General features: G+C 41.3%; 1 protein-coding gene across 1 annotated transcript in view; it reads left to right on the plus strand.

Moving 5' to 3' along the window:
• The first annotated feature begins 3,519 nt into the window (after positions 1-3,519).
• Positions 3,520-12,173, plus strand: part of GAP43 (growth associated protein 43) — a 99,478-nt gene continuing 90,824 nt past the window's right edge. Inside the window, exon 1 of the mRNA XM_025284355.2 lies at positions 3,520-3,668. Coding sequence (XP_025140140.1) covers positions 3,639-3,668 — 30 coding nt within the window. The 5' untranslated portion in view covers positions 3,520-3,638. The remainder of the gene's footprint in view (positions 3,669-12,173) is intronic.

The following is a 12,173-nucleotide window of genomic DNA, read 5'->3' on the forward strand; positions in this document are numbered from 1 at the left end:
TAATATATATATATATTATACATATATGGGTGGATATATACTGAGAACTTGCTATTGGATGCAGGTATCAATGTGTTCTTCATGGCTCTTGAGGGTAAGGGCTGGGCTAATAAGTGGACCTTTCAGGATGCTGATTTCATTTGAACACAAAAGCTTCCACTACATGGTCTAAACTGCTAAGGATCAGAAGTAATGAGGTGTAGAAGCCCATTGAGTGTTGCTGTATTTTAGAGGTTAACGGGGTCTGGAGTTGTGGCTTTACCTCTTGTTACCTGTGTGTCTTCGTCTAGGTACTTAATTTATTAGTTTAAATAGTCCCATCAAAATGAAATTAATGATTGTATCTATCTCATTTTGAATATTAAGTGAAATAATGTATGTAAACTGCTGAGAAAACTGGGGTTAACAAAGGTGGTTTAACATACTAGGTCACATAGTTCATCCAGGCCTGTGCCTGATTTTGAACTCTAGACTCTGATTTAATCATGCCATGTTGTTTCCAAGTTTCCGCCCCACAAATAAAAGGGTAAAGAAGATATAAATGGGAGAGCTGAGGAGTCTATTGAAAGGGAAAGGAGTTGGCCCCTTTCCATAGCCAACTATGGTCCTTGTTAGGCCACAGTGTTGATGCAATGATCTTATCTATGAATCTGTTTAAATACCCAATTAAGCTTTCTTTCCTCTCTCTCTCTTGCTCTCTGTTCTCATCCCTCTGCTTCCTCCTTTTATCACCCTCCAGCCCTCAGAGCGCTAAGCAGGCAGACACTAATCCCAACAGGAGTAACTCTGATGAAGCTGTTTCTTATCCATTGTTTACCTCTTCTATCACTTAAATATACAGATGGCTGTTTTTGAAAACTTGGCTTTGACTGGTCTCATTACAACATTAAAAAAAATATTAAACTCAGAACCTAATTCTTTTTTATCATTAAATATGAAAACTAAGAAGCAAACTGTTAGGAGTAAAAGACCAAGTAAGGCTGGATCTGAAGCAGGTCATACTCAAGAAGTCCTCTGGGAATAATTTATAACCATTACCCCACTGGGAATCTCTCTGAGACAGTCCATTCTAAGGTGAGTGTACCTTGAGCTTTGTCAAAATGTACTGAGCACCTATTAAGCCTAGTGATCTTGATAATAAGTAGGATAATAAGTTGTCTGGTTGATGGACTCATGTCTGGGATGGACTAGAAAGAATATGAGCTATTTAATTGGGTTTCCCTGGTAGCTCAGATGGTAAAGAATCTGCCTGCAGTGCAGGAGACCTGGGTTGGATCCCTGGGTTGGGAAGATCCCATGGAGAAGGGAGTGGCAACCCATCCAATATTCTTGCCTCGAAAATTCCACAGAGAAGCCTGGCAGGCTACAGTCAATGGGATCGCAGAGCTGGACACAACTGAGTGACTAACACTTCAGTTACTTTAATTGGGAATGCTTATCATCACTAATGAACAACAAGAAAGAGTTTGAAAAGTTCTTCAAGATATTTACTTGAAAACATCACCAAAATTCCAGAAAAGTACAGTATTTGAGGTAAAGCTACTATGTGCTGAGAATGACTTTATTGTGCTTTGCATGAATTACATTATTTGGTCCTCACAACATGTTTCAAGTTGAAATTATTATCCCCATTTTACTGATTGGAAAACTGGGTGCAGGGACTTCCCTAGTGGCCCAGTGGCTAAGACTCTGAGCTCCCAATGCAAGAAGCCAGGGTTCAATCCCTGGTCAAGGAACTAGATCCCCCAAGCTGCAGCTGAAGATCCCGCATGCCACAAGGAAGACTGAAGATTCCACGTGCTGCAACTCTGACCTGGCACAGCCAAATACACACACACACACACACACACACATATATATAAAGAAAACTAGGTGCAGAGAGGTTCAGTAACATTCCCAAGATCACACAGCACTATATATATCTAAAATGTATGTCATGTATACTTTCTTTAAACTCATATTTTCCTTCACCCAAATTATGAAAAACCATAGATGAAATTGAAGAAATAGCCTTCATGATATATTTTCTCTTCTCATGACAGATGAATTTACTTTTATTCTTCTTGACCAAACTGTAAACTATCATTCTGGGCTTGCCAAACAAAGAATGTCACTAACTATCTAACTCTGTAAGGGTTACGTCATTAGCCCTGCTGTCACTGACCTTTAATACACCCTGAAAGTTCAGGGTGGAGATCAGGAATGAAGCACTCTGTGCTCTGAGAAAACTGGCAGAATTGGCCTTCCAATGGATATGTTTAGGAAAAATTTTTAAAGAACATGGATTGTTGTACCTTTCCATTCTTAGAAAAGCTGTAAAACCATTAACCAAGATAAAAGCACTAAAACCATTAATCAAGATATCTGTTCCTTGTGTCTAGCAGTAATCTTATACCAAGACGGACCAAGCATATGTCACCAAGATCACCTGTGTGCCGACCTCCCCACTTACCTCAGCAGCTCCTCAGAACTCTCTGAGAGCCTGTCTCCCAGGCTATAGTTCTTAACAAATTCCCAGTTTTGTAAAATGGAAAAAGTAAAATGGAAACTCAGAGCTCTCACATTGTGTTTTTACTTCAGTCAATAGACATTATTCATATTACACAGATAGCTCAGCTTTTTCAGTAAAATTAGAAGAAACTCCAATTTTCAAACAGGTGTATGTGCATTAAGAAAAAAACTACCATGTGATTTTTATATATGAATGCTAAATCCTAAACATTAGTTATTACTTCCGAACTTGAGTGCTTAGAATGTTTAAAATGCAGTATATTCATGTGGGTTTTTCAAGGCTTTTGGAGCATGTATGAGATATGTTTGTGCATGTCTAAATTTATACACATGTATTTAAGATATGTGAGTGCTGAGCACAGAGTCTACAGGGTAGGATATTCACATGTTTCATTTTGGGGGGAGAACTTAACCTTCACAATGATTAACTGTGCATAAAATCTAAATAGCATATATAACGTATTGTATAGTTCTGACTACTCTTTCAGAATAGCTGTTCTTTGCTTTTACAGTATTGGGAGAGAAAAGAATTAGTAAAGAAATATTAGCATTCCTCAAGCTCCTCTTCTTTAAAACATATTCCATAAAATCTCTTGAACAGGCTGGAATACCCTTCTATGCCCCCACCCCACCATCCTCTCAATGCAGTGGGAAAGTCGGTGGGTAATTGGGTCCAGATTGGAGATGTTTAAATATTCATGAGGCTGGCAGGGGACTGGGAGGGGGGTGACTGTCTAGAATGGGGGTGGGGGCTGGGGGAAGTGATTAGTCATTGAAAGCTAGTGAACAATTCTGAGAAAGAGATCCAGAGACAGGGAAGAAAAAGAGAGATAGGCAGAGACTGGGTGGGGAGATGAGAAAAGAGGAAGAGAGGCAAGAGAGGAGAGTGAGAGCCAGAGAGGGAGAGCGAGCATGTGCGGTGAGCAATAGCTGTGGACCTTACAGTTGCTGCTAACTGCCCTGGTGTGTGTGAGGGAGAGAGAGAGGGAGGGAGGGAGAGAGAGCGCGCTAGCGCGAGAGAGAGAGCGAGTGAGCAAGCGAGCAGAAAAGAGGTGGAGAGGGGGGGAATAAGAAAGAGAGAGGAGGAAAGGAGAGAAGGCAGGAAGAAGGCAAGGGACGATACAACCATGCTGTGCTGTATGCGAAGAACCAAACAGGTAGACCTAAAGATTTTTACTTCTTCTTCTTGTGAAATTACCAGTGTGCAATATTTCCCTGTGAAGGTAGAAAAAATATTTTAACCGCTTCTGCTCTGGCCATGGTGCTCCCGTTTCCTTAGCATATGGCAACTGATGCTTGCATCCCAGCTTTTATTCTCTTCTTTCATGGTCTGGTTTTGGAATGCTGCTACTAATTAGGAGGAGGTTAGAAAAAAAAATACGCCTGTTTGGCTAGAAAAAAAGGTTTTTTGTTTTTTTTTTTTAGGTGTCTGGTTTTGCCGGTGTGGATATGAAGAGAGGTGTGGGGGAGAAAATGTGGGGTCTACCTACAAGATGGGGAGGCAATCCTTTATATTATTCGCAAAAAAACCGGGAGGTTGAAAGAATCATATTCAGTAATGAGTATTGCTTGTTCTGTCGTACAATTTTCTCACATGTGCTGCGGAAGAAGCCCTATTTCCCACATGCATGAGCTTCACATTGGCGCAGGTATTAATGGGCAAACATGTGAAGGCTGAATTTATTTATTTTTCAATGAATGAATGAAACTGTAATGTGGGAGATTTTTAAAAGAGAATCCAGAGACTGCTGGGGCTGGGAAAGAAATTGGCCATGTAGAAGGGGAAAATTCAGTCGATTGTGCACCAGCTGGTCCGAGGAGAGGGTGGATGGACCACGCCCCTAGGAGCTTTGAGCACCGACGGGATGGGAAAGACGAGCGGAGAATTACCTGTTGGAAATCAGGTCTCTTCTCCCCTTCCTTTGCATCTTTCCTAGAATTGCAGTGACCAAAGACGGACTAACATTCCGGATTATAAGCATGGTGACTCATTTTCATCAGGAAAAGGGACACATAGAAGATTAGCAAGAAGCAGAGTCCCCTCCCTCTCTCCCACACTGCTCCCACTGCTCAGGTTTTCCTTCCATTTTCAAATTGCTCACTTATTTAGTGAAAGACATATTAGAAACTTGATTGGGGTACGGGTGGGGAGGAATGACTAGGACGGTATTCCGCAGCAACCGACAGGGCCGCGGCATCCGCCAAAAGGCGCTTTCCAACATTGATGGGATCACCTCTGAGGGATTTTGGCGAAGGTTAAGGAGGAAAATGGATGTGGGATTTGGGTGAGTGTGTGCTTGTACGTGTGTGTGCGTCTTCCTGGGAGGGGAGGTGCAAAAAGCCCTTTGCACATTGACTGCCTTATGGGTGGGGTGCAAGATACAGGATTTGGGCATTATTTCTGTGCAGGTATTGGATAGGGGGGGCAATTTGTAATATACCTGGCGAATCCGAAGAGAGTGGAGAGGTGGGGAAGAACCTGGCTGCCAGCTTTGCACTTTTAGCCAGCGCCCTGGAATGGGGGCGCGGAGTGGGGAGGGGTGGTGGGGGAGGCACGAGGTAGTGAGGATGAAGGAGAGGGAAGAGGAAGGGGAAGGGAGACTGAGCAGAATCTCAGAGCAGTGGGTGGAGAGGGTGGAGAGGCCGGGGGCAAAACTAAATAAATAAATAAATAGGTAGATAGATATTAATAGATAGATGATAGATAAAGTAGCAGGCACCTGTGGTTTTGCGTGTGGTTTGTGTAAGGTTGTTTGGGGAAGGCGAAGAGTCTTACATGTGCCACTTCGCTAAACTGCTCTAGGATTCCAGAGACTGATGCTTCTCTTCGCTCATTTTTCAAACCTGCACGTTTCCTCTCCTTATCTTTCTTCATTCTAATACATAAATGCAGTAGATACAGGTGGCTGGGCTAAGCACACTGTCAAGAAAATGTTCTGAAGTTGCCTTCCTGATAAGCTGCAGAAATAAAATTTAGGAAGGCAGAGCCTTAAGGAAACCAATGCTAGTCATTAAAAAAAAAAAAGCTTTAATTTGGGGAAAGAAAAAATATGCTGGTTTACAACTTTTTGTCACCTTATGTACACACATACATGTGTATATACACATGCCTCCTCTGACAAAGGAAACCAAGCATGATATTTTGAAAGGGAATTGAGGCTAAGGAAATTCCCTTCCCCAAAGGGGACAGCTGCCTTCACATGGGTCCTCTCACTGACAGCCCCAAGCATTCACTAGGATGTGTGCAAAGTGATGAAGCTGAAGCAGTGTGTTTTAGGAGTTGTAGAAATTCATATGTGAATGTGTACAGTGTCCGCATACTTCACGTAGGACACTCATGCATGAGCCCTGTATGGTTTCCATATGCCGGCATGCATTTTAGCATAATTCATATTCAAGAGAGAAAATTGAAAGGTATAGAAATAGTCCTCTTTTGCCCATATGTTTTATACATGTGCACTTGCGTGTGAAATGGTCCTGTCCCCTACTGACCATTGCTGTGTATCATTCACATAAGTCAGTATTTAGGATGCCATTAAATCAGATGGGAGGAAATGGTGTATTCAGGGTGTGGGCTCACACTGCACTGACTGGCATTTCTATAGCTTGAGTACTTAGTCTCACACAGGTTTTGTGCTTGAGGGTGAAATGATCCTATATCATTTATGACAGACTCCGATTGTATTTATCTTTCTTCTGCCATCTATTTACCATCCTGGTGCTTAACAGGGAATAAAACAAGGGCAAAATCCTGCAAAGGTCTAAACTCTGCCACACCCATGAAATCCAACAGAAACGTGGGAGGGGGCTGGGGGCTGCACTTCCTTCCTCTTCCACTTGAGCTGCATAAAGAAGCAGTCCTGGATTTCCGAGTTGTAATACATTGCCTATGGCTGCGAAGAAAGCATAAATGATCTTTATTAGCCTCTAATTACCACTATAGATTATTATAGCAGGAAGAAGAGAATGAGAGTGGGGTGGAGAGAAGCAGATGATAAAGGAGTGGTTAAAAGAGAAATAAAATAAAAGGATCTCTGAGATTTTATTGGCTTATGATTTTCAAATGTCTTGGGGCTAACTTTAAATAGCTTAATTACCATGCATTCTGCAGATGATGAAAAACTTGCAAGATGTGATCTGTGTCCACAAAGCAATAGAACTGCGAGGTGTTTCTTTTGTTGAAAAATAAAGACTTTAATTTGTAACTGAAGTATAAAGAATACCAATGCAAGCAAGAAGCCTTCTAGCCCCCAAGCCTCAACACCACCAACATCTGCATTTTTCTGCATATGACAGATAATTCTTAGGGTGATCTGTGGTTCAGAATTCCAACCTGGTTGTGTCTTTCCCCTGCAATGCTTGAAAGGTGTGGAAGGATGCTGCCTGGTTCCTTGGTGCAGAAGATTCCTTCTAGTGATAAATTGAATTCCTCCTAAATTTCACCGAGCCACACCCAGTGTCACCAGGGACTAAAAGGATTAATTAAATGGAGGCATTCTACTTAATATAGTTGAAACTGTTCAGGTTTTTTTTTTAATGGTGATTTCTACCACACATTTCCAAATTTAAACAGAAGAAGAAATCATTTAAAGGGCATTTTTTTCTACCAAATTGTCTAGACTTGCAGAGAATCTTAGAGAATTAATGGTGAATCTAGAAATGCATTAATATCTGGTGAATCTATAATTCCTTCTAGCCCATGCCAGGGTGCAGATACAATGATCCCTGCTCTCTCATGCTGACAGTCTATAACCCTGGTACCCTCTTTCTCCACCCATGTTGAGGCAATTGGGTTAAGAAAATGTAGGGTTAATTTTCTCTCTTGCTGAGCTGGCATAACTACACAAACCTTTCATGTTTTATGCTAAAGGGCAGCACTCCTGTTCACTGACAAGGAGAGTGGCTCCGGGTCTCCTTTTCCTCCATCATAGTGGAATTGTCAGTGTTAAGCCTGGGGCTGATTAATCTACATACCTCGGTTTTACCTGGCACCATAAGGAAAAGAGCGGGCATGTCCTTGCATTAGTGGTAGGCAGATATATTAACCAAGTGTTCTCCTTGTTTATACTGATAAAGTAAGAAAAGTCTAGAACTTCCTCTAATATTAAAGGGACATTTCAAAGGGTGCACATACTTAGGTCATCTCAAGAGAAGATACAATATTTAAATAATTACTTCCCTATTAGCTGTCATAGAGGCCTTCAGGCAACCAGGTGTGTCTGTTGTCAATCAAAGAAGTGACTGTGGGCAGGAATTCTCCTTTCTGAATTTCTGAAGGATGGTCTGGTTGCCCCTGCACCACTGTACTGATTTTCAGAACATTCTCTTTAGTGTTGGGAAGAGCACTGTGCTGAGAGTCCTCAGTTTATACCACTTTCTGATTCTGTGGTCTCGCATGAATCATATAATCTTTGGCTTCAATTTTCTCCTGTAGGATGGAGCCTAAAAACCAAAAAATGAAACCAAACAAACCAAAAGTCCTTCCATGCTTACTTTGAAAGTTTCTGTGAGGATCAAGCAAAATTGATATGAAAACAAAGATTGATACAAATAAAAGAAACTTTTCTCTCTGAGGTTTGCAACATGAGGCTTGGCTTAGAAATTGCCCACCTTTCAGGACTGTCAAGTGCCTGCTACACTTCCGTTTCCTGTTGGAGAAGTAGTTCCTTCTGTTCATCCTTGATTCCTCCTCTTCATCACTCCCCATTACTATCCCATTTTTTAATAGAGGGCTTCTGTTCCCGTAATTCCACTAAAACGTGTTCTGAAAGAGATACCATATCCAGTGACTGTCTTTTAGTTTGCATCTCATTTGCTGTCTCTTTGGTATTTTATATTGTTGTCCATCCCTCTTCCTGAAACCATCTCCTCATTTGGCCCTATCATATCCTTCCTCTTTCTCCTCCCTCTCAGATAGGTCCTTTTCTGTTCTTTGCTGGCTTTGTTCATTCTCTCCCTCCCCAAATATCAATTATATGCTAATTATTTATCTTGATCTCTTTCTCTTATTCTACACACTAAATTCTAGGTGGTCTCACTCACCTGCAGAGTTGTAAACACCTGTGTGATTTCCAAATCTGTAAACTGGATTTCTCTCCTGAGCTCTGATCCATAGACATCTCTGTCAATATTTCAGAGATGCCCATGCTCATGATGAATAAAGCCAAACTCAGTGTCTCCCATTTTGTACCACTTAGTCTTCCTCCAAATTCCCACCCTTATTGCTGTAACACCATATATCCAGCTTCCAAACTCTAGAAAAATGGTATTGATTCTAAAACTATGATTTTCTTTCAGTCCCCAAATCTAGCTATAAAATTCTTAGATCCTCATTAAAAAGATTTTGAATTCATCCTCTGCTTTTTCACTTGCACCACAAATAACCTAGTTCTGACTTTCATTACCTCCTATCTGGACAAAGACAATAACTTCTTATCTGGACTCCCTACCTCCTCCATCTTGCTCTTCTTCCATTCTTGCAAATAACACTGCTCTTATCTATACCTAACACAAATCTGATCAGATTATTTCCTTCCTGACAATCTTCTAATGGTTCTGTATTAATGGTAAGCTAAATACAAACTCTTCAGCGCTGATGGAATGATCTAGTCTTGACTATCTTTCCAGTACTGTCTTCAAATACCTCTTCTCTCAACTGATGATGCCACATCAATATTGCAGACCTTGGTGTCTTTGCTCTATGCCTAGAAAATTTCCATTCCCTCTGCAAAAGTTAGCTTTTTTAAGCCATTCTTATTTTTTTTTCTTCTACCTTCTTTGTGACCATGCTATAGTCTGTATAATCACTATTATACCCCTTGTTACACTATATAGCATTGGTTTTTTCCACATACTGGTGTCCATACTGTGAGCTGCTTAAGGGAAACGGTGAAACCTTGATCATTTTTCTGTCTCCAGTGCCTACCACAATGCTTGGCACATAATGTAATGGATATTAACTGTGGATAATCTGTTTGTTAAATGAATACAGAACTAGTTTTACAGTCTTTCCATGAGCTGTGGTGTATATAAATGGATGGAACCTCTACTAGATTTTTTAAACATCTATTGGCACCAAATTTTGAAGTGGAACTAAACATTATTGATTTCTGTTAATAATCAACAGACATGAAAACCATTGCTTTTTAATGAAAGCAGATACAGAATGCAAAATGAGCCCATGTAGACTATGTTTCTCCCAACTATCGTAACTGGTACCATCGGCAAACCATGCTTTGATGTCTCATCCCCACCACTCAGCACACTAGCCCCACCCTCTGAGGTTAGCAGAGTCCCAGGTTATGCTCACACTTATCTTGGATCTTCTTGGGCCCTTCCTTTTGGGCCCCAGTTGCTTACACATGTTGCTCTGCTCCACAACTATCCCAAATAGGCCATGACTCAATCCCTCACTACCCTTCGTTATTTCATTGATCGCACAAACTTAAAAAAAAATGTGTGTACTTTGGCCTATGCTCAGAGGCCCACATCCAAGAATTAATTTTAGTTTCATTTGGGTTTGTTTTCTTCCCACTGAACTAGCCACATAATAATATTCCACAAAGAGAAATCTTGCATGAAGGTAAAGGGAGATTGAATGGTAAGTAGTCCCTCAAATGTCCGTTGAATGAATGAGAATCAGATAAAGTTTATCTTTCTTAGCTTGGAATAGGGTAAAGGAATTTGGATACTCGGGCAGGCCTATGGTGGCCAGGATGAGGCACATTGTGAATACAGCTTTACCTGAAAATTCTCTTTGCCAGACCCTCAGTAGTGGATTTTTTCTGACTTAATTAGCATGGCCTTGAGAACAGTAAGACCAGATGATCTATCAGTGAAGTTGAATAGTGCTTCCCAGTCTCCACACCCTCTTGCTCATGGCTCTCGATGTTTTTCTTTCAGCTTTCCTTTTTTTCTCTCCTCCCCTCATGTTCAAGTGGAGTTTTTCTAATTAAGTAATGCCAGCTCACATTTAGTGGACAAGGCCAAAATATGAGAGTTTAAAGAAAAAGTATGTCCCTTCCAACTTTCCAAATAGGTGTTTTAGACAACACAGGTACATTAAGCTATATCTGGCACATAGTAGCTTATCAATAAAAAAATATTTATTGAAGGAATAAAAGTAGGGAGGGAGAGATCCTCATGATGGGCCATGAGGGGATATGTTATGGTACAGAAGACCATAGCCTATGTACCTACTGAGAACTGGCTATGTGTATATGCACACTCAGTTCTACTGATCCTCCTCTCAAGGTGTGTATGTGTGTGTGCTTAATCACCCAGTCATCTGACTCTTTGCAACCCTTTGGATGGTAGCCCATCAGGTTACTCTCCATGGGATTTTTCAGTCAAGAATACTGGAGTGGGTTGCCATTTTCCTCCTCCAGGGAGCTTCCTGATCCAGGGATTGAACCTGCATTTCCTGTGTCTCCTGCATTGGTAGGCAGATTCTTTATCAGCTGAGCCATCAGGGAAGCCCTGCCCTCAAGGTGGTGGTGGTCAAAGTTACAATTCTGTCTCTGTCCTGCTCAGAATAGAGTGACACCCTTGCAGTGAGTTTTGATTGTACAATGGGAGCATGACCCTCTAGATTCCTTATCCTTAGTTATTTACAGATCTTATTTTCTTAGATGTTGTGTGTTTAATGTCCTGTTTCATGTCTTTGTAGTGGAATAAACCCTACCCTGGGTTCTAGACCTGGCTCTGCCAATTGCTTGTCCTGTGACCTTGGGTAAGTAACATCATATTTCTGAGCCTCAGTTTATCCATCTATATAAGTGGGCACGTAAAAAGAATACTCCAAATCCAGACCTGCCTTTCCTACTAAGTTGGTGTGAGGCTCAAATAAAGTCATAAAAATAAAAGTGTTTTGTAAACAATGTGTTTTTCAAGTGCAAAGTATTATTAATTGAGGAATTCCACATATTGAAACCTAAAGTACTCATGGTTCTATGTAAAGGAGTACTCTTGCTCGCTATAGAATATACATACATTTTCAGTTTTCACTCCTCCTCTCCTGTTCTCTAAAGAGTAAGCATACCATGCTAATGGGTGGGAGCATGTGCTTGCGTGCTAAGTCATGTCAGTAGTGTCCAACTTTTTGGGACCCTATGGACTGTAGCCCCCCAGGCTCCTCTATCCATGGGATTCTGCGGGCAAAAATACTGGAATGGGTTGCCATGGTCTTCTCCAGGGGAATCTTCCCAACCCAGGGATCGAACCCACGTGTCTTATGTCTCCTGCATTGGAAGGTCGATTCTTTACCATTGGCGCCACCTGGAAAGCCCTCGGGTGGGTGGGAACATAGCATATTTCTATCATTTCCTTTGAAAACTTCAGTGAGAGAAGTTAAATAAGCAGATGTTCAAATTGTCATGCAACACCAAGGATCGGTTCAAAGACATTTTTCTTTTTATCCTCTATTTTTCTTTTTATCTTTTTCTGTTTTAGTCTGTTCTTCACATTTAGATTTCTCGTCTCCATTTGCTAAACTGGCTGCTTCTCCCCATCCTCATCCCCACCCCCACATCACTTCCAAACTGTGTTCTCAGCACTAAGATTACCAGGCATGCTGTGCTCACATCAATCACTGGAGGGCCCAGTCAAGCAGAAGAGTGGAGAGGAAATGTGGAGCTGATTGGGAGACTAAAAATGAGGATGCA

This window comes from Bubalus bubalis, chromosome 1 (genome assembly GCF_019923935.1).
Source record: "Bubalus bubalis isolate 160015118507 breed Murrah chromosome 1, NDDB_SH_1, whole genome shotgun sequence".
Lineage (NCBI taxonomy): Eukaryota > Metazoa > Chordata > Mammalia > Artiodactyla > Bovidae > Bubalus > Bubalus bubalis.